This window comes from Medicago truncatula, chromosome 1 (assembly GCF_003473485.1).
Source record: "Medicago truncatula cultivar Jemalong A17 chromosome 1, MtrunA17r5.0-ANR, whole genome shotgun sequence".
NCBI classification, from domain to species: Eukaryota; Viridiplantae; Streptophyta; class Magnoliopsida; order Fabales; family Fabaceae; genus Medicago; species Medicago truncatula.
Window position 1 is genome coordinate 32,536,518 of NC_053042.1, and position 26,895 is coordinate 32,563,412.

Consider the following 26,895-nt stretch of genomic DNA (forward strand, 5'->3'; position numbering starts at 1 on the left):
TATTGTTAAAACTTAAAAAAAAAAAAAAAAAAGTAAGGTTAACGTAAATTAAATTTAGGTATGTACACTTAAAACTTAATTTAAGCATGTACAAACTGTTAACCTCTGGCTAACGTAAATTATATTTAATTATGCACACTTAAAACTTAGTTTAGGGTATGTACAAATGTTAACTGAAGGTTAACGCAGTTTGAATTTAAGAATGGCTACATCACTTAAAATATGGTTAACGCAAACTAAATTTAAATATGTGCATGTAAATTCGGTTTAAGTATGTACATGTAAACTCAGTTTACTTATGTATGAATGACTACATTTACCATATATTTTTATGTACGTGACTTAATTACTCAAACTAATTGTATCTCACATAATCAACAAAACACATGCAAATTAGGGGTTACGAATGCAAAATATATCAAGAATCAAAATTGAAGGTTATCTTTTAAATTGGGAAAAAATTGCAAAGAAAATGAAGATAAAGTTATACAATTGAGTTTTGAAGATGAAGAAGAGTGGGTTTCGGTGAAGAGAAGAGAAAATGTGATTGTATTCTGGGTTTGGGAAAAAGGAGCACACAAATTAGGTTTTAGAAAAGATGAAAGGGTTTTAGTATAAATAGAAATTTATTTCCCTTATTCTAAAGGTACTTTAGTCATTTTAAGTATTTTAGGGTGCAGCTAGGTTTTATTGGGGTGTAACTAGAAATTTTATTTAAACAAAAGGTTGGTGGTTTCCTGGTGAATATTCGATCATGTGGACCTCTTTGCTAAACTCGGAAGTTTCGTGATGATCATTCGTGGGATAAGCATTGACGACACACCACGTCAAGTGTTGGAATATTATAGACCATTCTCGAAACAAAATTCCTTTCTTAATCTCCACGCTTCAGTGTTCTGGATTCTTCTTTCATCTCCTTATAAATCAACAACCTTTCCTATCTCTTTCATCATCAATCTTCTCAGTTCTCAATTCTTTCTCTCAATTCCTCAAAACCAATCACTCTCTTCTTCTTTCTTATATCATCATGCAGATTTTCGTGAAAACCTTGACCGGCAAAACAATAACCCTAGAGGTAGAATCATCCGACACAATCGACAACGTCAAAGCCAAAATCCAAGACAAAGAAGGAATTCCACCTGACCAACAACGTCTCATCTTCGCCGGAAAACAGCTAGAAGACGGTAGAACTCTTGCGGATTACAATATCCAGAAAGAGTCCACGCTTCACCTTGTTCTCCGTCTCCGTGGTGGCATGCAAATCTTTGTCAAAACCCTAACAGGGAAAACCATAACCCTGGAAGTTGAATCTTCTGACACAATCGACAACGTGAAGGCGAAGATTCAAGACAAGGAAGGCATTCCACCGGATCAGCAACGATTGATCTTTGCAGGGAAGCAGTTGGAAGATGGAAGAACTCTTGCGGATTATAATATCCAGAAAGAGAGTACGCTTCATCTAGTTCTGAGGTTGCGCGGTGGGATGCAGATATTTGTGAAGACGTTGACCGGGAAGACAATTACTCTAGAGGTGGAGAGTTCTGATACTATTGATAACGTGAAGGCCAAGATTCAGGATAAGGAGGGCATTCCACCGGATCAGCAGCGATTGATCTTTGCTGGAAAACAACTTGAGGATGGGAGGACTCTCGCTGATTATAATATTCAGAAAGAGTCTACGCTTCATCTTGTTCTCAGGCTACGTGGTGGTGGTGGTGACGATGTTTAGATTTAAATCCATAAGTTTCTAGTTTTTTCTAGTTTCTGTGTTGTTTTTTCGATTTGTGTTCTGTTGCAATGATTAAAAGTTCATTAATAAAAGTTTCAATTTGATATTATTGTTTAAATTTATGATATTGTCTTCGATTTATGCGAATTTTGACAATTTTGTTATCAAATATATTGTGGATGTTCATGCCTAGTTCCTATGCTTTCATTGAATTGCGTTTGATGTTGCATCGGCTGATGTATTCCTGTTAAGAAATTTCATTAAAAATCAACCATAAAACCTAACAGGTTATGCAGTAATAACATGAGAAAACCCATAAACTTGCCATCTATGGTTCTCTTTTAAGATGAAAAGAAAAGATGAAAAAAAAAAACATGGAAAGGTGTAAGCTTAATTGCAGTATTTTCCCAATTTTTTTCAAAACATTGAAAGCTTGGTGCTAGCTATCAATGATTTCTTACATGTATATATTCTTCTTATTTGTTGTTGCTTGATAGCTTGGTGTTATAGCTTAACATGCTATCAAGCACGACACTTGACACGTCGACACCTCTATAATAATTTGAGAAAATCAAATCTCCTCTTCCCCACAAGCTGCATAATCCTCAAATGTAAACATCTTGATGATGCTGTTCATAATGGTCAGTGAAGGAATTTCACTTTGATCTTGTTGAAAGATTGCAATAGTTTGATTGTATTGGATGTCTTTCCTTTTAGCACTTCTTCTAAGTTCTTACTGGGTGCTATATATGAACTTGTCATTCTAATTTCTTTGAACTTTTGTACATTTTATACTGTAGTTTAATTCTTTGACAATAAGTTGTTTTTCTTTTAAAAAAGTTGTTAGTTCAAGTTCTATAAACATATTGTTTCTGTCATTCATTGGGGTGCCAAATTGCATCCAATGAGGAGGTATTTTCGGTGGGGAGAAAAGCTTTTTGCAGAAATTTATAGATCTTGTGGTGAATATAAAATTAATGTAAATGTGACAGATGAGTTTGGAGGGCAGAGGCGTCGTGCCTTTATTCAGTGAATCAGACGGATATGGTTCTCATGAAGTGCCATAATAGAAAACCGGAGAGGTAAATTGAAAACTAAGGCACAAATCACTCCTTATTTGTGTGAAGGCTGTCACATAAAATCCTTACTAATATTATCAGGAGAGGGAGTAATAGTCACACTCGCAATTCATATAATTGCTTTGGTGCAACTACCAGGATGAGTCTGCTGTGAATCTGTTATTTGAATACTCGTTTTTTTTTTTTCCAAGGCTTCATTGGAAATTCTTTGATGGTTTGGGATTAATTCTGCTATGCATAATGTTCGCAGGGAACACTTCTTGCAATTTGCAGATATGAATTGATCAGCAGGATTCTTCTTAAAGAAAGGTTTTAGGCAGTATGTTTCCATAATCTGTTCATTATGGATAGCTCGATACAAGATGATGTTTCCATGATCCGTTCATCGAAAATTTTATATATGACTGCTACACATTCTACAAGTGTAATGCCAATTTTTGATGATAATGTTTATATTGGTCAATCAAGTGAGTTTCACTTTGATTTTGTTGAAAGATCATAGTTTGATTATACTCTAGTCTTTTCTAGGCTATCTAGGGTGTGTATGTTTCTGCTGTCTGTACGCATTTTAGTTAATTTGTTTTGCTTATTAAAAAAAAGTTGTTGGCTCAAATTCTATATTGGCATATTGTTTCTGTCATTCATTGGGGTGTGAAATTGCATCGAATGAGGAGGTCTTTCTGGTAGGAGGAAGAGCATTTTCAGAATCTTAAACATGTCTTGCAGATGAGTTGAGAGAGTAGACACGTCGGGCTTTTATTCAGTCCTGCTAAAGGTCTCTTTTCTGTGGAAATTGTTACAAAAATATATTCCACGGATAATCGTATCAAGAGAGGGATTGTTAGTCACGACTTGCAATTCTCATCTTTGAACCGATGAAACTGCAAGGTTAAGTCTTTTGCTCATTTTTTTTTTATGGAAGCTCATTTATTCTTTGAATGCTGTTTGTTTTTCTAAGGCTTCATTGGCAATTATCAAGATAGTTTAGGGTTGCTTCAGCCATGCATTGTGTTGACAGAGAACACTTCCTTCAATTTGCTGAAAGGTTTTCAGTTGGCGGTTTTCGTGTATCTGTTCTATATATGGATAGCTCACAAAATGTGGTGTGCCAATCAAATCAAAACATGTTGTTTAGGCAGGTGCTATATCCAAGGAGGTGAATAACAAGCATGAAGTTGGACAGATAAAGTGTAAGAGTTTCAGTTATTCGTTTTCTAGGTGATTTTTGAATTTTCTGTTTGATATGTAGTCACTTTTCCACACATATAAACACCATCAGCATGTCTCTATAACCTGCAAAATCAACACTCAAATTAAATTAGTAGCATCAGCCTCATCCAACACAAACCAATACAGCAAATAGCGAATCAGCTCACCCAAGCAGCGAACATCATCTTTAGTACAAGCTTATATATTTTTCTGTTCAACAATTTAGAAATCATAAGACACAAATATGGAGATACGTGCAGTTAAAATCAAAATACGACACAATCTAGATACATTAATAAAATTTATTCTATATATGCATCATAGGAGCACTATGTTTGTAAAGTAACATTCACAATGCTAGTTGATCATCAGTAATTAATATATGATGATTGATTTAATCAAAAAAGCACATGTGATTATAACAAGTAGAAACAGTAACATACCTTTCTTCCATCTATATCATATTGGTAAATTGGCAAATGAAGGAACTTCAGTTTGATCTTGTTGAAAATCGTAGTCTGCGATGACAATGTGGTAGCGGCTCTGTCGCCTATGAACAAGCTGTGGTTGATGAAGAGTATGGATAGTTGGGGGAGAGAGGGTGGTGTATGAGAGATTGGAGATTGATGTTCGGCGGTCTCCGACGTCAGTGACAGTCGGAGAGAAAGGGAGATTGTATATGTTGTATCATTGTATTGACAGTTGAATGAAGGGACATTGGATTATTCTGGTTGGAGTTGGCTATTGAAAAGTTAAGTATAATGTGTGTGAGTGTTTTTTTCGATACACAAAAAAGTTTAGGCGAGTTGGGCTTTGAGGGAAGTTTAGAGATCATCAACCAAAAATGTCATCACATTGACGGAAGTTGAACCTACGACCTTGCACCTTACAACTAAGCCAACGTTCATCGACTAATGTGTGCTTTATATAGTGTCTATTTGGTTTTTTCATTTTCTCAAACAAGTGTTCAAATTAACGACGGTGATCTCAAATGTTTGTTTTTGTAACCTAGCAAGTTTTCAGCTTCAAATTACATGGGAAAGTTATAGCAATAGTTCTTCTCATTTCACTCTTAAATCCTTCCAGGATGTTCATAATGTGTAAATTTCTAAGTGGACCAAGACTATATTCACAATAAAATATACTAGTTTCATTTGATGCAGCTTGATAACAAAGTTCTGAAGTCTGCTAGTTTTCAATACAAAAGTTGAGTTCTTCTGATCTCAAAGATTAATCTTAGGCTTAAGATACAAAATATTCCTTTTTTTTTTTTTTTTTCAGACTATACAAGCATTGGTCTAGAAGTATATGCATGCATCATGATTCGTTTCTGTCTTACTGCATGTGGTCAAATGAAGATCCTACTCTTTAAGTCAAACTTTGGTGCATATCAATTGATAAAAGAACTGAGATTGGTAACCTATGTGCTATGCAAAGTTTGGTTTGAGGAGCAACTGGTGAACCTTGTTAATATTTGCTGAAATTACAAAAATTATTGGCTTTACCTTGTCTGTCCTTAGAATTATCTCAAGCTTATTTCAGGTGGGTGGCGTTTCTGTTAACATCCTTTAATTTGCAGTCATCAGGGGAATATAACAGGAAGCTTCATTTGAGAACGAGATCAGTAATGATGTTGTAGTCTTTCTTTGAATGTCGGCCTCTACAAAGAAATTTCATGTTTCTGAAGACACTGTAAAATTGTTTCAATAGACTGAATTGGACCTGTTTGATTGTTACTTAAATCAAGCCTTCATTTTTTAGTGCAGATAATTTTCTTGAAGAGTTCAAGCAAGTAGGGAGGAAAAGTGTGCAGGTCTTCAATTTTCCTTAGGTTAAATAAATTGTGTACCTATCAGATAAGACAGCAACAGCAATCCCAACAGCCATTAGTGTCTAATCTTCTTCACCTTGTTACCCTAAAATACTCTTAGCTATAGCTTCATGTTCCTCGCCGGCTTGCTTCAAGTGTCGTTGCCAACATCCCAAACTTCCTCCACTGCCTGCTTCTCCAAAGAATGGATCTGTAGGGTCCTTACCTGTTAATAAAACACCTAGTATCATTCCAAAACTGAATATGTCTCTTTTTTCTGTGTACCTTCTGAATTTGCACAACATAAAATTTAATTTGAATAAATACCATCAACTTTTACATAGAAGAATGGAATCAAATACATCTCTATTGAAAATTACCAAATAATATACCCTATACATATATGCAACACATTCATCAACATTATATTCTTATCATAATCATTGATAAATTCAGGGATGAGTGAACCATCAAATTTAGTCTTTGAAAATGCAGAGTCAAACGATTCAATTGATCAAATTAACAAAATTTTAAAATGGTCCCAAAAATTGAAATTTCGTTATCATATTAGTCTCTCAAGACAATTTCAAAAACTAAATTGATCAATCTAAAGAGACTAATGTGTTCCAATATTTACAATTTTATGGATCATTTTGGAATTTCACAAATTTTAGAGACTAAATTGGTTGGCGTCGGTTGGCGTCTACAATTTTAGGGATTGAATAGGTGGTTCACTCTTCCAAGGACACACGAATAAAACAACAGGAAATATAAGAAGTTAAATTGAGAACAAATCTTTGTTAATTACAATAATTATTTTTCTATGGTAGGTTTATGATTCACCAATCTATATTTAGTAGTTTACAGTGTCTGTGATTGTGAACTTCATTCCTTTGGACTAGACCAAGCCCCTTAAGTTACAAAAACATGGCAACATAGTAATGCAAACAAATAACAAAAATTGTTGGTTTTGCAAAGTTGTTATCAAACAAACCAATTGCAATTTGCAAATGGCACCATAAAAGTACAAAACTTTTTTTTTTGAGGGATGAAATACAAAACATGGATTATGTTTCACAACAAGAATCTTTGATCAGGTAAGATTAAACAAAAGTTACCTAAACCATAACAAGACCATCCAGGATCATTGGTTTGTTTCTCCTCTGCTCTAGAATGAGGTAAAATGCTCTGCATATTATAACTGGGGACAATGTGGTGAATGATTGACGTGGTAAAAATGGAAAGAATTTAGATATGAAATTGAAACTTGGGAAATGGTAACATAAAGATGAAGATTTAGTGTTAATTCACTTCTCCCTACTTTAGTTTTTACATTTCCACTCTCCAGCCTTTCTTCTAAGCACACCCTAAACTTCAAATATCTTCTCTTAAAATATAAGCAAAATCTGTAGGAAACAACTAGGTTGAGAACACAAGTTCAACTTGATGCATCCAGTAAAAAACTCAACCCTCAATCCTATTTCAAAGTTAGAACAATAGGGATAAGAAATCAAACAATCTGTCATGACAAGACATGTTATATAACTAATAACCCTATGTTCACTTTCAACAACCAGTACATATCAATAGTAGCCACAATCAAATTTCCAAAGAGCATCGAAAGAGGAAAGGCTAGGGAAGGTTACACCACAGATAATTCATTCTTTTCAAGAGAGCTCAAATATATGACAAACAATTAGGTGAAGCAATCGGAAGTACTACATCAATAAACAAGGAAATACAACCATGATAATCAAACTGTGACAGAGTAAAAGCAAGACAACAAATAATAACACTTCAACTACGTTTTGGTACATTTTGCTGCTTAGACAAAAATGATTTTGTAAAAAAATACTAAATAAGATAGGACAAGAAACTATGTCTTCTCCATCCATTAAAAAATATGCAACTGAGTACAGCAACTTGATATGAAATTAGAAGAAACAAATTACAAAGTGGAAAAATTTGAATAAAAAAACATCATTATGAGACAGATTTGTTGAATGGAAACAACATCAAAATGTTTGAAAAAATAGAAATGTTTATTTAGACATAAAAGCTGAACCACACATTTCTATATATTATTGGTAAATTTAAAACTGTATATTTCACAAAAAGCATTGACGGCATTCCCGCAACATAATCAACATTCAGTTGTACAGTTGAAGATGAAGCAGACTCAGTTGTACAGTTGAAGATGAAGAGCAGAGAGAAGAGAGGCAAAAGCTGGCATCTGCGGGTGGACAAGTAATCTTTAGCAGCGAAATACAGGAGGGACAAGTGTATAACATGACACAGAAATGCATTTGAAAATTGGTCCCACACAAAGAAGCTCAGTCATCAACTTCAGCTTTAATTTCTTTCAGCAAATCTTCTTTGTAATCCTCAAATGTTCCAGGGAAATTTCTTACAGTACCATCTTCAACAACCCATATTTGACTCCGTTCTTCATCCTTACACACACGTGAAATCAATCTAGAATCATGACTAACAAGAACAACTCCACCGGTGAATTTATCCAGTGCATCAGCCAATGCTTTAATACTTTCCATATCCAGATGATTTGTGGGTTCATCTAACAATAAAATGTGAGGTTTTGACATGGATATCAATGTGAATACCACCCGAGCTTTCTGCCCTCCTGATAGTTTGACAATGGGGGAAAGATGGTTATGACTAGGTAGCCCAAATTTACCAAGTTTTGCACGGGCAGCCTCTTGCTTACTAAGTCCCTCCTGGTCTGGATGCAGACGAAGAAGGTACTGAACAGGTGTTTCATCCATTGTTAGTAGGTCCACAAAGTGTTGGGAATATCTCCCTATCCTCAATTTCTGACTTCTTCGAACTTCACCTTCACTTGGAACCAAATCACCAGCTAGAAGATTTAGAAGTGTAGATTTTCCAGCACCGTTAGGCCCAACGATGGCAACATGAGTCCCCATATCAATGCCAACATCAACATCTGAGAGTCTGAAATCCTTCCGGTTTGGGTAGCTAAAGCTCACTTCAATAAGCTGCAGAAGTGGAGGTGTGAACTCAGTAGGTTCAGGAAAGTGAAACTTCACGCTGTAGTCTCTCCATTTGTGTGGTACCTCTACTTGGGCCTCATCCTCATCAACCTTTCCCTTACTTTTGCTTTTCGATGCTTCTTTAGCAGCTGCAAACTTAGCTCTATCCTTCAACTTATCTTGTTGAGCCTTGTTTCCAGTCCTTTTAGCTGCTTTCAATTGATTTTGATAAATCTCATAGTTCTTATTCACCTCGCTACGACGATGTTCAATCCCTCTTTCAGAAGCATCGTAATTTCCACGATAGAAATGAAGTTTGAAATCATGCAAGTCAATAATCTCAGAGCATACTGTATTGAGAAAATCTCTATTGTGTGATACAACCACCAAAGTCTTCTTCCAGCGACACAAGTATTCTTCTAACCAGAGAACAGCCCTCAGGTCAAGATGATTAGTGGGTTCATCAAGCAATAATAGAGTGGGCTGCACAAAAAGTGCTCGAGCTAAAGAAATTCTCATCCTCCAACCCCCACTAAAGGATTTTGTAGGACGGCCCTGCATATCCTTTGTAAAACCCAAACCAGCTAAAATCTTTGATGCTTGAGATTCAGCAGCATCAGACCCCATCAGTTGTAATTGTTCATACAGCTCAGCTAACTTTTCTCCTGCATCCTCTTCCGCATTAGTATCATCTTTATCTGCACCTTCTTCACAAGAAGCTGCATTTTGTAGATCAGCAACTTCTTGACGAACTTTAACTAGTTCAACATTAGCTGAAACAACGGTGGCTTCAAGCGCTGTTTTATCATCACCAACTACCTCCTGCTCAACCAGAAGGACGTCAATATTCTTAGGTACTGGTATCTTCCTCCAAGCAAGAAGCTTCAAAAGTGTTGACTTGCCCATTCCATTCGGCCCAAGCAAACCATACCGTTTTCCATGAGATATCTTCACTGACGCATTCTTCAGAAGTTCTTTGCCACGAGCAGACACAGAAAATTTATCTATCATTATATCTTTGACATTAGCATTAGCACCATCGTCTCCATCAAGAACCGAAGCCCGACTTCCAATGACAACAGTGAAAGCATCACGATCATCTTTAAGAGCTTCTTTTTTTGCCTGTTCAGCCAAATGGGCAGCTAAAATATCTTTCTTTTCACGCTTTTTCAACTCTTTTGCAGCAATAGACACCTCAAGTGGCTTAACATCAGCCCTATGTTTTTGAATCTTCTGACTTTTTCTTACCCATTGTAGATAACTGAAACAAGTGAAAATCTTATTAATATTATTCATTCATTCTGATAAACCCACAACATTGTTTATGTTAATAAATCAATCATATAGCATACTAATTGTGCATAAAGTGAAAATTGTATTAGTATCATTCATTCAATCACAAAAAATAGGAATTGTGCTTAAAGTTCAAAATTTTCAAATGATACATGAATGCACTTCGTTCAAACATAGGTTACAAGATATTTGCTTCATAGTTTATCAATCAATTAACCCTAATTCCGTAATATATAACACAATCCAATTCATTCACACAAATTTAATTAAATAATCAATAACATAAAATAAGCATTGCGAATAAAAATTCAAAATTTTCAAATAATGCACGAATATACTTCCTTCAAATTGAGTAAGGTAATTTCTACTAAGTTTTCTTACTGTGAAGAAGTAAAACACGTCGATGAAGCTACAGTTCCGGCACGGTGGTTGTCAATGACAGTGCACGGTGGGGGAGAAAATTGCTCCACGGAAAAATTGCTGAAACTGATTATAGACCAACTGCAAGACGTTGTCGACTAACGGCAGCCGGAGCGACGCCGAGAAACTGGTGGCTGGTGGTGGTTATGAAGAGAGAAGAATGAAAGTTACGGTTCTGAATTTGCGTGCCCCCTAATCGCAACTGATACTTGGGAGCCAAGACTATTATTAAACCTATTTTAAGAATCTTTCCAAAATTCTCTAAAAAAATTAACTTAATGTGAATTTTTAAGGCTCAAAATTATTAAAAGTCTATATTTTATTCATATTATGTTAAGAAATTCTTTTTTTATAGAGACTATTGCAATGTTCTAAAACTTTTTTAAAATTTTCATTAAAAAATATGAGGGTTACACATGAGTTTATTTAAAAGTATGAATCGAATAAAAAGTGAAATTTTTTTAGGGATTAAAATAAAAGTTTATATATTTATAAGGATCAAAACATATTTAACTTAAAAAAATATATTTTTAAAAGGGCTTAAATATATAACGAGCCACAATAGTTCTTTAATGTATCAAAATTTTAAAATAGTTACTTAATATTTCGTTAGTCATAATAGTCTATGAAATTAAAATAATCTATCAATGTTGACATTAATTATTTTCATAAGAACCGATAATAAGTAAGTACTTAGGGTCCATTTGATGGTCATGATAGGATAAAGGCATGATATGATATAAAGCTGGATAGAGATAGGATATGATAAGAACATGATAAATGTAACACCCCGTTTTCCCAATATAAAAATTTCTAAACATTTATCAGAGTAAACATCAAATAACGGGATATCACATTCAAACATAATCGCAAAACGGTTAAATAACAATTTAACTTTAACAAATATTTCAAATGTTGCAGCGGAAATTAATTTGAAAACCATAAATCATTTTGGCACGTAGGCCCCATCAAAATATTTCAAATGAGTTAATTCAATATCATAAAATAACATAATTGTTCACGTAAGAGAATGAAGCATGCATATCATAACACCCCATCCCGTTACGTATCAGGGCGACCTAGACGACTCAGTGAGGCAAGGCCACTCACGACAGCAAACTGCACACTAAGCACGATCACCTGCAAGTTACTCATACGAAGAGCAACATTTTCAAGCAGAAGGGGTGAGATTTCATAACACAATAATATTAATCAATATAATTCGAAATCATAATTAACATCATAAACAGTCTTAATCATCATTGCATCTTTGATAACAATTATCAAGTAATCACAGCATTCAATCATCATCAATAACATAACATCTTTAGACTCGACAAATGCGACAATGCAACTTAGACCTCTTATATGCATGTGGTACCAATCGTCATCATAGTATTAATATACTTTAAGCATCGTGGGGAGGACAAAGCTCCAATCGTGGTGAGGACAAAGCTCAAATCGTGGTGAGGACAAAGCTCAATGTATGCTAATGCATGGACTCTATAAACAAAACATCTTAATCATCAAATCTCTTATACATCCAATAATTTGGAGTTCATCATCATTTTAATTATCTTATTCAGACTCATGCAACTTAGTTAATTAACAATAGCAGCATAATCAGATCACATCAACAGATTAATATCAATTCATCTTCAACAACTTCTTGATCATTCAATAATAATTCAAGTAATGCAATCAATCAATAAATCACATTATAATCACTTAGCATTTCATAATAGCTTCACAGTTCTCAGTTAATATCTTAAATAGGTCTCATTAGTACCTAAAGTTCCTTTCCTAATCATTCCAAGCAACTCGGGTCTCAAAATTCTCAAATGCACTCAGTTTTGGAAGTGCTCGCGAGGCGAGAGCATCTGCTCGCCATGGCGATTACAAGCCAGATTCCCAACTAAGGTTGTTCCAGGTTCAATCTTGTTCTAAATCATCCTCTAATCTTTAGTAGACACCTAAAGGTACTCAAAGGCATCTAAGGTTCAACTCAAAAGTCAAAAACTCAGAATTCGACATGCTCTCTGGTCATGCTCGCGATGGCGAGTAGGGTTGCTTGTTGTGGCGAGCTACGACATGTAACTCGCGAGGCGAGGGGTTTTGGCTCGCGTGGCGAGCGATGAACTTCATCCCTCGCGAGGCGAGGATCATCGTTCGCCAGGGCGAGCGATGAATACAGGCTCGGGCAGAATTGCAATTTTTACAAAAATCCATCAAAACTCTTGGTTTAAAGCCTAGTTTCGGTTCCAGAATTCATTCTAGTCATAATCTAAAGTCAAGGGACGTTTTCTACAACAATCTAACAGTTAAACATCATCGGATCATCAATTTCTCCTATTAACCCTAATTTCAGAACTTTTCTAATTCAATCCTAACTTTGTTAATGGATCATCAGAATCATACTAATTAACATTACTGAATTATTAGTCTCACCCTTACCTTGTTTTGCAGAAATCGCAGCTCTCTCTTGGTCTTCTCCCTTCTATGGCTTTTTCTCCCTTTTCTCCAAAAACAGTCGTACGTACTGACTTTTCTAAAACTAGGTCTATTCTTTTTATATCTTCTCCTAATATCTTATCTTATCTCACTTTCTCCCCCAAAACTCTCTAAAATCTCAAAACAGCCCTCAACTAAATATTTTATTTCATTTTCAAATCTTATTTTATTTAACAATAAAATAAGTCTCATAATCTCATCAAATCATCAAAACACATCAAAATCATCCAAATCATCTAAATCGTCATAAATCAACAAAATTCACACATATATTATATAAATATAATATAATCGTCTAAACTCGATTAAATAATTAACTAAACGAAAGTGGGCGTTACAATAAACATCAACCTATCATGCGTTTGATGCACACATGATAACAAACAGGATATCATTATAATTAAATGAAAAAATTGCTCTCATAATTAATTAAATATTGTAAAAATGGCATGTTATTAATTATAATAGAAAATACATGCTATCATTATTTAAAAAATGACAATATTTTAAAAATCGCAGAATATCAAGATAATAAATAAGGAATGATCTTCTAATCTCATCAGGATAATTTCTAACACAGCTTATACTCAGGATAAAAATTACAAAGGAAAGTCAGGATAGGATAGAAAAATAGTTTATTTTATTCTATCCCTTTGGTGCATCAAACATGGAATTTAAATAGGATATGATTAATGTATCATATCATGTCTCCCTATCCTGACCATCAAACGGGCCTTAAAGTAAGTGATATGAGAATAAGCAAGTGTATGGAGGGACTAATATGTCAAAGTGTACAATCAATGACTTGTTTACCGGTGTTTTTGGTAAACAAAAATGCTAATTTTAACATGTTACTTGAAAGATCAAACTAAAAATCCTAAAACATGTTGTGCAATGTTTTTTCCAAAAAATATTTGAATGCTCGTCATGTTCATGAACTTTAATATAAAAAGATGAAGAAAATTGTCTTGTTAGACGGGATCAACAAGGTTTTGAGAATATAAATAAACAAGAACTTTAAAGATAAAGTGATGAAACTTAAAAAAAAATATATATATAAAGAAAAAAGAAAAAAAAAAGAAGTAATTTGCATTGCATAAATGAAAGTTGGTTCATCAAATCAAGCATTCATTGTCTTGTTACACTTTTCTCTTGCAGCTTGGATAATTTGAGCATGAAGAATTTTGGATATGATTTATGACTCTTATTTTCTATGAAAAACTCATATACATGAGTAAAATAACTGAAAAACCAATGGTCCGCGACTATAAATCATCGACACACTTGATTCAACTTCCACGTGTCTTAGACCCTTGATTTTGCCTCTTCAGAGAGGATTTGAATTCCATCTAGTCGAATCCATAAACTTTGAAAATGCCAACATCCATTGTATTTTGTCGAATCACATTTATATTTAGTTTACACTTGCAGAAACCTTTCCTCGTCTCAACAAACCTCCTGTCGAAAAACAAGCACTTAAAATATAGGTTAAGAGGGCTATTTTAAAGTTTTGATGCATAAGGGTCAATTGTGCCTACTCGTTACACATTCAAGAATCAAATTGACTATTGCCTTTTATTTTTTAGGTTCACGTTAACTAGTGTCTTCGTCGAGAAAATTTTCATTGAAAACAACAAATTCTTAGACTTTCGAAAAGTTAAATATACAATTTTTCACATTTTCCAATACAATATTTCTACATTGATTTTCTCAACTAGTGTCCTAAATACAATAGTTAACGTTTCGTTATTACTTAATCTAGAGTATCATGGACCTCTTAAAAAACGATGTGGGATGGGGTTAGGCTTGGGCTTGGGAACGGGATCTGATTTGTTTGTTGACAATTGTTAAGACACATAGGAAAGTCAAACGGTAACTAACTACCATTTGACACATTTTTAAATTGGATGAACAGATTTTAAAAGTGTCAAATGACAATCCCGTTTGGTGGATGCTTGAGAGAAATTACTAGATGTTTAAAGAACAATGGCCTTGTTTGTTTTCTTGCTATGTTTTTTTTTTTTTTTATTAGAATTGTGTTTTTCTAGGGCCTCCGTTGCTTCCGAGCCCCCAAAATTTCCATTTTTTCTTTCAAGGTAAGCAAATTCTATGATACATCCAATATATTTGAGTATACTGGTACACTCCTTCTTTAAATTAATAACTGAATGAGTTGTTTTTTGAAGAAAAATATTTTTTTTTATCACTTATAATTATAATAACTAAATCTTATTCATCAAAAGTGTCAACGAAATAAAATTAATTTTTTTTGAATTTTTATCACTCATAATTGAGAACATTGATTATTTTTTACGATAATGTGTAAAAACAATTATAAATTTTTTTATAAACAATAAAATGATGTTTTTTCTTATAAAATAATGTTCTAGAAAACATAAATATTAACAAATAGCTATTTATTACACAAAAAAGAATCTTTTATTTATAAAATTATAAAGGAAGAGTACGGGTACACCTCACTTTGTAAGTGTACCGTAGAAGTTCCCTTAAATGTAATGTTATGGGAGATAAATACTGAAATGGTTCGGCAGTTACCCATAATACATTTAAAAAAAAATAAACTAAAATCAAAACCAATTATTAACATATTTTTTTTTTTTTTTTTTTTTTTTACCAAAATTGTTAACATATTGTTAAAAAAATATCAATTTTGGCTTCACATAACACTGTTGAAATCGATCAGCATCAATCACACGTGAATTTATTTCCACGTGACCAAATTAAATGGTCAAAATCATGAGTTGATAAAAAAAAATTAAAATAGAAAACTAAAATTGCAAAAATTAAAAAAAAAAAAAGACCCAAAAAAAGATATTAAAACTACATTTAAGCAACAAAAAAAACTAATTAAACTCATTGTTTTTTATCTAGACAAAGTGACAAACACAATTGTATGAAGGTGTCCAACTAAGAATAGCCAAGTTTAGGCTATGAGGTTGGGCAGTATAGAACTTTGCACATTATGTCCCTTCAATTGCTCACAAGCCCCTCAAATACCAAAAATTACTCCTCTCGAAACATAACTTTCGAACCTCTAGGGACGTAACTCCTCATCAGCCAAGTTTGGGAGTACGATTTGATAAGTTTTGTGTTAAACACCCAAAAAAGAGAATTATTACGCCTCATTTCTGTGTCAAACCGTTTTTTACACTTTCTCTAATCCAAATATTTTTCCTACTCCAACAAATCAAACTTAAGCAACATTTCTCAAACTCAAGCAACGTGATTCAAACGTAGACAACAAGTAATTGTTTAGTTTCTCAAACTCTACACATTCTTTCTCATTTTTTAGGTTAGGGATTTTGAACTTGATTAAATAGGATTATGAATTTGAATGTTATTTACTTATTTAGGTTCGGGAATTTGAATGTTAAATTGTTTAGTTTCTCAAACTCTACACATTCTTTCTCATACTTGTTCCATGTTGTACTAAAGATATGCGGGGTCTATTTGTGGAGACAGGAAGGCAAGTTGTTCTGGGTTACATTTCTTAGTTCTACAAAGTCTCACATCCCATGCCATTGGCTCTTATAGAGGGACCTAGGCCAGTAAATATGGAGGTTTTGATATAAAATGAGAATACAATTAAACTCTTGATACTTTGAAGATATGCAGGAGGGTTAAAATCATGACAATTGATGAGATGCAAAACTAGTTTGGAATACACCGATTAATATGCTACTCTACAACAAATTGCTCAAAAAAAACAGAGTCGGCGACCCAATATCATGTAAGGCGTAGATTGCACACTAACCCGCCTAGTAGTTTGTTTTTTATTATGTTCCCACCCGATTATGATGACTATGTTTTATAATGGTATCCTAATATTGTGTAAAGGGTGTGGACAAGGAACATGTAATGCTTTTTGCTGCAAGGGCTTCCGGGGTTGAAAACCAGGACGCAATAGATGCTGCCATTGTTGGAACACTAGTTGACCCAAAAGAGGTAACTTCTCTATAAATTGCATGCAATTATTGACAAGTTTGCAGAGAGAGGGTTTCGTTCTCTTGCTGTTGCTAGACAGGTTTTTATAGCTACTTTCATGTTTGAAGTTTGTCTTTAAAATTTATAATTTTATATTGCTTTTAACTGATCCCCTTGGTCACCTGTGCTACATTTGCAGGAAGTTCCTGAGAAAACTAAAGAAAGCCCTGGTGCTCCTTGGCAGTTTGTTGGTTTGTTGTCACTGTCTGACCCACCTAGGCATGACAGTGCTGAAACTATTCGGAGAGCTCTTCATCTTGGTGTCAATGTTAAGATGATTACTGGTAAGAATAATTAATTCCCTTTCCATCTCCCCCATATTTTTTTCAAAGGTGACTCTTGTATGTAAAAGTAATTTGTTACCAAGTATCTTGAGTTAATACATTTGTTCGGTATTTAAGGCGATTGGCCGGAGACTTGGGATGGGAACTTATATGACAACAGATTGACGAAGACGACATCAATACTTTTGTTTATACTCTTGTAGTACTTGAGATAATTTGTTTAGGATGTGTTTCTTGAATGGTAGCACTCAAAAATACTCTTGTGGATATTTTGATGTTTAATATTGATTCTAATTTATGCATTACATCTATCTATCTATCTACTAACTATTTATTAAAATTGATGCAATATAAATTTACAATTTTATCCCTAAAAGGGGCAATTTGGTAATTCCATAATTTCTTAACTTTGGGGATTGCCACCTCATCCAATTTTATATTATTTTCTTTTTAATTATTTTTTATTTATTTTATATTATTTTCTTTTTTATTTTATATTTATTCTATAATAATAAAAATAATCTTAAATTCAGTTGTTTCTACATTGCCGTTGTGGGAGATTAATGTATCGTTTGACGTGGCTTTTTCCAACTTCTCTACATTTTTAAGGAGAAGTTAGACTAAACACAATATCAATTTAGTACTTACTAAAAAAATATTTTTTTTGAATGCCTAAAATTGAATGGAATAAACTTTAGCCAAAAGCTGTTGAATCTTACTTTAAAAAACTACTTCTCGATAATTTATTTCACAAGCACCTTTTTTAAACTCACGCTGGGAACCTTTTCTTTTATTTTATAATATTATATTTCAATTTATTTTTTTTCTTCCATTTAACTTTATTTTATTTTTTGGAACCGTTCCATTTAATTTTTTTAAGGGGGTTCCATTTAATTTTATTATCTTTTTTTCAAATGAATTTTATTATTCTTTTATCACTTATATATTTAATTTCAATATCGTTTAATCATCACACCCTTACAAATATTTTTATTCACGTTGTCATTTAATAATACAAAATATTTTTATTTGCTTTCTTCAACCTCGCGAATATATACACAAACACATTAACGTTTAGAGTAATATTTTACGTCCGTCTATCTGTTTTTTTGTTACGCGAATGCATATAATTTTTTTAGTGTTGCTTGGTTGAGTGCTACCTCACCTATTTTTTTTATCTTTTTTCAATTTTTATATTTTAAAAAACTTTTAACTATTTTTCAATTTTTTTATTTTTAACTATTTTCCAATTTTTTTCTCCCAAATTCAGTTGCTTCTACACTATCGTTGTGGGATATTAAGATACCGTTTGACTCGGTTTTTTTTTCAACTTCTCTACATTTTTAAGGAGAAGTTAGGCCAAATAAAATATCAATTAAATAATTATTTAAAAATGTACTTTTTTAATGCATAAAATTGAATGGAAATGAGCTATGGCCAAAAGTTGTTGAATGCTACTTCAAAAAACTACTTCTCGACAATTTATTTCACAAGCATCTCTCTTCAATTTATGTTGGGAACCTATTCTTTTTTTTTTAAATATTATATTTCAATATGTGTTTTTCTTCCATTTAATATTTTTTAACCGTTTCATTTTTTTTTTTTAAGGAGGTTCCATTTAATTTTATTACCTTTTTTAAAGGAATTTTATTATCTTTTTATCACTTATCTATTTCATTTTAATATCGTTTAATCATCACAACCTCACAAATATTTTTATTCACGTTTTTCAAATAGTTTTATTTTCTTTCTCCAACCTCGCTAAAATACACACACACACATTAGCGTTTAGAGTAATATTTATGTGTGTCTGTTTTTTGTTACGCTAATGCTTATAATTTCTTTTGGCGTTGCATAACGCGTATGATTATTTTTATTAAATTTTGATTTTAATTAAGAGCAAAATTGTAGATGTCTTTTCTTCAAAAAAGGTATAAATGCCTAAAAAAATTATACTTTTATATATATATATATCGCACCTTTATATTATAACAAACTATGGATATCTTTTTCTTATTCAAAAAAACTAAACATATTTGTTTCCATGACACCAACAACGTAACAAGCATAATATCATATAATATAAATTCTTATATTTTTGAAAGACACAAAAAATATGGTATTCTTATAACAAAATTTGTTATAGAGTATAATTGAAATAGAAAAAACTAACTATTTTGATATTATTTATGTTATTATTTCAGGTTTCTTAAACTGTTTCTCCTATTCAAATATTTAACAAGTCATTTATATGATGATACAAATTTGTATTCATGTTACACAAAATAAACGTTATTGAGTAAATATAGTATTTGTCAAAAAAATATCTTTTATTTTTTAACATTTTTAGCCTTCAGAAAATATTTTAAACATTTTATTATTTATTATGTTAATTCATAATAAATTTGAAGTTTTGTCCTCGTGAGCTTAACTCAGTTGATAGGAACAATGCAAAAATATATGTCAGGTCCGGGGTTCGAACCACGGACACCATAAAAAAAAAAATCAAAGTTTGTACAATATTTTGGCAAAGAACATTTAACTTAAAAATAGCTTTAAAATTAAGAAAACAAAGAAACCAAACAACTTTAGATTCTTTCTTAAAGGTCTTTATTTTAACTTTGTTTTGAAATAACATTTAGACCGTAAAAACCATTGGTCAAACGGTAGCAGAGTTCGGATGGGAAAACTGTTACACTTTCTTCTTCTTAAGAGGTCATTTTCTTCCTTTTTTCATGGTTCTGAGACCATGCATGACTTGAGTTGACTGATTTTTATGGCTTGAGGGGTTCATTTTTTGACACTGTTTTAGTTTTTGCTTCATCATAGGTGATTTTCTTCCTTTTTTCACGATTATGCATTTTAAGAGTTTTTTTTTTCTTTCCAATTGTTAGTGGATTATGTACCATAAATTTTTATGTTGCATGGCTATAGAAAAATCTTCCTTTGTTATGTGGAGTATAGTAGAGATCATGATGATTGAATTTTAGCTCATGGTAAGATTTTGACACAATTGTTATTTTAGCTTCTCGTACTGTAGTTGAAAAAAATTGATGCATGTGAGTTATTTTAGGTTTTTTGAGTAATCCTAAAGTTGTAACAGTTTTCATATTTGGTTTATTCTTTCCTATACATTGAGCCGTACGAAAGCTGATTGGTGTAAAAAAAAATTGTCATATCATTGAGGTCCAGAAATTCGTGCATTTAAGATCAGGTTGATTTGATGATACAAAAATTGATCACATAGAAATATGTTAGCTTCTTCCGATATCAGAATGAACAAAGTGAATAAAATTAAATGATGTATTATTTTATTTCCATATAGGACTTTCAATGTCAAGGGATTATGATTACATTAAGGATTTCAAAAATGATTGGACATTTGAAAAATAGGATTTGTAGTGTTGGATTCTTGGATTGTGACTGGTAGTAATGAGAATCAACATATGAAGCTCATTATTTGTGATGCAAAGGTTAGATGAGTTAGTTAAGATTTGTTGTAATTTCATTTATGATTTATCAATATTACTTATTAGTGTACATTTTGATTTATTTATATTTTTTTATTTCTTTCTCGGATTTAGCGTGATCGAGTTCATGTAATAACTCGATATAGAGAATTGGAGCATTGGAAGGCTTTGATCGAGGAAAACAAGACTTATAATTTGTATAATTGTCATGTGTTTGATAATGACATTGCATTTAATTCTTTTAAGGTTTTTTTTTTTTTTTTATTCTGGTACAAAGGTGCAGAAGTATGACAAGTTAACCAACGTTCTTACTCATGAATTTCGCTTAGAGTCATTTAAGGAAATTCAAGATGAAAAATTCAAAACTGACGTTTTATATGGTATAGTTACGTTTTATATGGTATAGTTATGTACTTTAATTTATTTTTGTGTTTTCTCCGATTATAATATTCTTATAGATGTATTTATTTATTTTTTTGAGAAATCATCGGGTTTCTTCATGAGATTGTCAAGCCAACGCCAATTGGGACGGGAAAGAAATCGTGTACAAACATTGTGTTGAAAGATAAAATGTATTATTTTCTAATTTGTCAGCATCAAATGATAGGATTTTGTATAAGTTTGATAATGACCTAAAAGATGTATTTCCTTATGCATGAGAATATCTGGGAGTGATGCTTAATTTCCATTTGTTTCAACAATGTTAATTGGCCAACGGGGTACATATAATCTACATGCATGCATTTATCTAGAATTTATAGGAAGATAGTAGGAAGATAAATTAGAAGTCATGGTACATTTTCTTTAGCTTAAAATCTATCATGCTACCTTCATTTTATAAATTATATGTAACTATATTCGCATACATCTTATCCATGTTAATATGCATTAGACTAATATTGCAGTTATTTCCGTGTTTAGCATTTCCCAAACAAGGTGTCAAGAACAATTCTGAAAGAAAAGCGCAAAACAAACATTCTCATTGATGACCAGACACAGAGAAAGTATAAGTGTCGCCTCATTACCGCCAAAAGAGCATGCTATGAAAAATACTTGGATGGGCAGTGGTTCAATTTCTGCAGAGAACGTGTCATGGAAGAAGATGGTAAGCTCATCTTTGATCTCGAAAAGTCACCGAAGAACTTGCACGTTCGAGTTGTTCCAAAATAGATCTTTGCTGCTGAACTATTTGAACTTCTACTATTTTGGCGTATCGCTTTGGACTGTAATCGTAAACTATCTTGTCTTTGGGATGCCATTTGTTCTTTTCATTTTATCTGATGTAAATATTGGCAAAAATCTCTTTTTTGTTAGTCTATGACACTTGTAGTCTCTTTTATAAACCTAACTATTATGTAACGTTAATCTGCACATTGTTGGTTCCTTCGTTGGTTCCAATTAGTATCATGTTAATTATAAAGTTGTTTTCCTAATCTCTTGAACAAAATAGAATATGCTCTTTTCCCACATCAAATCTTTATAATGCTTTGGTAAATGTTTTAGAAATGTACATATAGCTGAGATTTGTGCAATATGCTTGCTTGATTTTCACATTTATGAACGACAACAATTTCTTAAGAAAAATGCAGATATTTCCCTTAATTTGCTCATTTCTTCTTTATAACAAAGTTTTTTTTAAAAATACAATAAAAATGATTCATTTATAATATCCGAGTTTGTGCAATATTCATTAATTTGCTCATTTTTCCTTTGGAACAAATTTTTTACAAGATATGTTATTCAACCCGTGCGAAGCACGGGTTTGTAACTAGTTTTATACTTAAAAAAGATGAACTTTTTTTTATCAAACAAATAAGTAAAAGTGATTTTCCCTTGAGAATAAAAAGAAAATGATATTTATTGCGCCTCTTTTAAGCTAGTGTCTTGGAACTCATTTAAAAATTTTCCTGCGAATATAAAATTTTCAGATGATTTTCTTATTTGATGGGGAAGTACCTGCCGTTTCTTTGCAGAAATCGTTTCACGGCAGCATAATTCATTAATCTCCGACCAAAATTTTCCTGCGGAATTTTGTCCAATTTCCTTAGAGTGTGTTTGGATGAGATAATTGAGAAATTATAAAAAATTTAGAATTCTAGGCAATTTAAATGATTCAATTAAATTACTTTCATTTCTCAATTTTTTTGTTTGGATGAAGTAATAAAAAAATTCATTGTCATCATTTTTGGGCAACTTTAATAAATTTTAATTTTTTTGGCCCAAATTTGAAAATTAAAATAAGGGTCAAATTTCAAAAAATTTGAGGGGTTAAATTATAATTTTTGAAAAAATTGAGGGACTAATTTTCAATTTTGTGGAAATTTATTGGGGTCAATTTGAAAATTTTGAGGACCAAAATGCAAAATTTGAAAATTATAACAATGAAGAAATTTGAAATTCTTAACTTTTAGATGTCATTTGAAATTCTCTAAATTTAACTTGAACAAAATACTTCATAAATTTTCATCATTTTGAAAATTCTTTAAATTATTATCCAAACAATGGAATTCACCTCAAAGTATTGAATTCTCTCAAAACATTACATTCCCTCCAAACATTCCCTCATCCAAACACACTATTAGGGAATTTCCGCAGATGAATTTCCTGCGGTTCCTATAATTCTCAGGAAACAATTACTCATAAAGGTATTACCAGGGAATCTAAATCCTTGGTCAAATCCGCAGGAAATTCCGTAAAAATATCGAGAGTTTCTAGTAGTGTAAGTCCCAAACCAACACAATTAGGCCAACATAATTAGGTATTTTTTGCCAATTTTTTATAATTCTTTTATAGACAATTATGGAGGAATATTTTTATGTCACATGTATGAATTTATTTCATTAACCAATTAGAGTATTTCTTAACTACTAAATTTTAATATTAGGAAAAAACAAGAAAAACTATTAAATTTTAAACCATTAACTACTAAAATATATAGATATCCCATCAAACCGGCCAAATAGAAGAAATAATCTTTTTAGAAAAATTACTTTTTATGCTTTTCAAATTGCTTTCAGCTTCCTGGAATTACCCTTTCTACTTCTAACGAAAGTTAATTGTTATATATTTGAGAGATTTTTTAAATCAATTAAACCGACTTAAAAAGTGATGAAACCGATGTAAAAAATGTCTAGTGACACTTAACTGCCACTGAAAAGTTGAACGACATTTAACCGCTCAAACACCTACATTTGTAATTTTGAGCAATTAAGAACACGTGAAGAGCAACTCTCAATTTTTAATCAAAAGGTCTTGATACAATTGCCAAAAAAAAATGTGCAGAACTTCTTATTCACGTTGGCCATTCAATAAATTTCTCTTGGACAAAGGTTAATACAATTTCCCCTAACTTTTGTTTTGTTATAAAGCCAAGATGCTAAGCTATGGCTAGTTGTTGTCCTAATTAATTGTACAGTTTGTTGTTTTGTTCCTTTTTCTATAAAAGAAAACAAAATTTTACAAATCTGCTAAGTAATTTATCGAGAGAAATTTATGTTGTTTTTCTTTTCTTGAAAATTTTGATGCATTTCAAGTATATGGTCCTTAGATTCATGAAGGGGAGACATGTGATAAATAATTCCATATGAACTTTAATAATTTAATATATTCTACAGTATAATTTCTAAAAATATATAATATAGGCTTAATTGCACTTTTCCCCCTTATAGTTTGCCAATTGTACGATTTTGCACCCCATAGTTTTAAACGAGCGATTTTGCCCCCTATAGTTTTCCCCCTTTCTGATTTTATGGTTCCCATGACATTTAGTGCTGGTTTTTTTATCAATTAATGTGTGCCACGTGTGTAATTCCATTTTTTAAAAATAAAAAAATAGTATTTTTTAGATTTTGAGAGAAGGGGGCACGTGATTTTTCAGATTTTAAGAAGAAATATCACACGCCTCCTTCTCTCAAAATCTGAAAAATACCATTTTTTTTATTTTAAAAAAAATGGAATTACACACGTGGTACACATTAATTGATAAAAAAACAGACATATCAGCACTAAATGTCATGGGGACCATAAAATCAGAAAGGGGGAAAACTATAGGGGGCAAAATCGATCGTTTAAAACTATGGGGTGCAAAATCGCACAATTGACAAACTATAGGGGGGAAAAGTGCAATTAAACCTATAATATAAAGGACATCATCAATTTAATAAAAAAGAATACTATCGTACTATACTACACTAAGTATATATAGTATTATAGTCCAAAGGACATTATCAATTCAAAAACATTTCTATATTTTTCATATATTTTATTCGTTTTGCTCTCATGTATATGTAGATCTATGATCCTTTGTGTTTTAAGGTATCTCACGGTCACTATGAGATTAAACCTCAAGTTGGTAGCGAGATCTTCAGAGCGACTCTAAAGATTGAACACAAATTCTTTTTGTAGAGAAGAGTCATGTTGTCAACTCTCTCAACACCATGTTGATTCTTAAAAACATTTAATGTGGATAGTTAAATGATTTTTTCCCACTAAATATAAAAAAATTACACTTCAATAAATTTAACCTAGGTTTTTACATGAAACAAAAAAAAAATTGCATTTAACTAAAGTTTTAATATTAATCAAACATACAATCATAATTTACTTCACAATAGTTATTGTGGGGCGGTAACATGCTATATCCACTATATCCACAAGCGTGTAGTGAAGAATGTCAAAGAAAGTTGCTTAGTGGAGGAGAGTGTTCTGCTCAAATTAGGCTTTTGTTTTACTCTTTCTTCCCAAATGGCACACTTAAGTTAATTAATTATTAATTAATTAATAATTTAGTTGTGCACTCAAAACTATCTCTATATATAAAGCTTCTAAACTTCCTCTGCTAAACATAAAAACTCACAAGAAAGACATTTCAACTTGCTAGACATGGCCATCAAGCCTTCTTCTAATTCCTCTTTTCTCTTTCTATTGCTTCTCCTACATTTTTATTTGGGTACATTTTCGCTTCTACTTATTGACTCTCTTTCTTTTGTGACTAATATTAAAGACTTTTGACAAAATTTATATGTATATAGTTATGCATTATCAAGTGAAAGACTTACATGCAACTTAACAATGCCATGTATTTTTATGCGCAGGGAAAAGTCAGCTCCAGCTGAACTACTACTCCAACAGCTGCCCAAAAGCAGAAGAGATAATCAAACAACAAGTCACTGAACTATATAACCAGCATGGAAACACAGCCATTTCCTGGGTTCGAAATCTCTTCCATGATTGCACAGTCAACGTGAGTATAAATATATATAGATAACATAATTAACACAACAAAGTTATATCGTTTCAAATTAATCGGCAACTAATAATGATGTATATGTATGCAGTCATGTGATGCATCCCTGCTTTTAGCAACGGTGCATGGTGTGGTATCGGAGCAGACATCGGTGAGAAGTTTTGGGATGAGAAATTTCAAGTATGTGAATACCATCAAAGCAGCTGTCGAGAAAGAATGTCCCTTGACAGTGTCATGCGCTGACATTGTCGCTCTATCTGCTAGAGACGGTATTGCAATGGTATGTCTATGTCATCATATACACATCACATAGTGAGACTAATAAGTCAAATGATTATCCAACTTAATAGAATAATTTTTTAAATTGGGACGCCTAATAATATGGACCTGATCAAAATTTTCACGTAGTAAAGGAGTCTACATTTTTCAAAGAATTACCTTAGAAATAGTATGAGTAATTAATATTTGATGTTGAATTGTTGGTATGTTTTGTATATTTAGTTGGGTGGTCCAAACATTGAAATGAAGAGTGGAAGAAGGGATAGCAAAGAAAGTTATGCAAATGTGGTGGAAGAATTCATTCCAAACCATAATGACTCAATATCCTTAGTGTTGTCTCGTTTTCAAGCTATCGGTGTTGACGTTGAAGCCACGGTTGCTCTTTTAGGTACCAAACATTCTTCTTGGCTAATTGGTTTTTGACTTTCAGTTACACATCAACTAAAATCCCACTTCCAATTACATTAACATTTACTTTCAAAAGTCAACCATAAACATAATAAATGGAAGGATGCCCAATGTAGGCAGAAACAAAGACAATACAACATAAGTG

The 26,895-nt window shown here is 32.2% G+C and overlaps 3 protein-coding genes and 1 long non-coding RNA gene across 5 annotated transcripts in view; 3 read left to right on the forward strand and 1 right to left on the reverse strand.

Annotated features, from left to right (window-relative positions):
• The first annotated feature begins 764 nt into the window (after window positions 1-764).
• On the forward strand, window positions 765-1,851 carry LOC11431263 (polyubiquitin 11). The gene has a single exon (XM_003590446.4). The coding sequence runs from the start codon at window positions 1,028-1,030 to the stop codon at window positions 1,727-1,729; it is 702 nt and encodes a 233-aa protein (XP_003590494.2). The 5' UTR covers window positions 765-1,027; the 3' UTR covers window positions 1,730-1,851.
• Window positions 1,852-7,787: 5,936 nt separating this feature from the next.
• Window positions 7,788-16,503, reverse strand: LOC25484026 (ABC transporter F family member 4). The gene is made up of 3 exons (XM_013612771.3): window positions 16,495-16,503; window positions 10,510-10,646; window positions 7,788-10,096 (listed from the first exon to the last, which is right to left on the reverse strand). Exons 1-3 carry the CDS (start codon window positions 16,501-16,503, stop codon window positions 8,161-8,163), a joined length of 2,082 nt encoding a protein of 693 aa, XP_013468225.2. The 3' UTR covers window positions 7,788-8,160.
• A 540-nt stretch (window positions 16,504-17,043) lies between these two features.
• On the forward strand, window positions 17,044-17,334 carry LOC25484027 (uncharacterized). The gene is made up of 2 exons (XR_003008713.2): window positions 17,044-17,104; window positions 17,204-17,334. It is a non-coding gene; the product is annotated as an uncharacterized lncRNA (long non-coding RNA).
• Window positions 17,335-25,647: 8,313 nt separating this feature from the next.
• The window catches only part of LOC25484028 (peroxidase 21), a 29,566-nt gene continuing 28,318 nt past the window's right edge, over window positions 25,648-26,895 (forward strand). Inside the window, exons 1-4 of one of the 2 annotated variants that reach the window (XM_013612773.3) lie at window positions 25,648-25,766; window positions 25,912-26,060; window positions 26,155-26,343; window positions 26,565-26,730. In XM_013612773.3, the coding sequence (XP_013468227.1) occupies window positions 25,700-25,766; window positions 25,912-26,060; window positions 26,155-26,343; window positions 26,565-26,730 (571 nt within the window). In that variant the 5' untranslated portion in view covers window positions 25,648-25,699. The remainder of the gene's footprint in view (window positions 25,767-25,911; window positions 26,061-26,154; window positions 26,344-26,564; window positions 26,731-26,895) is intronic. The other variant, XM_039827617.1, reaches the window with a different exon arrangement.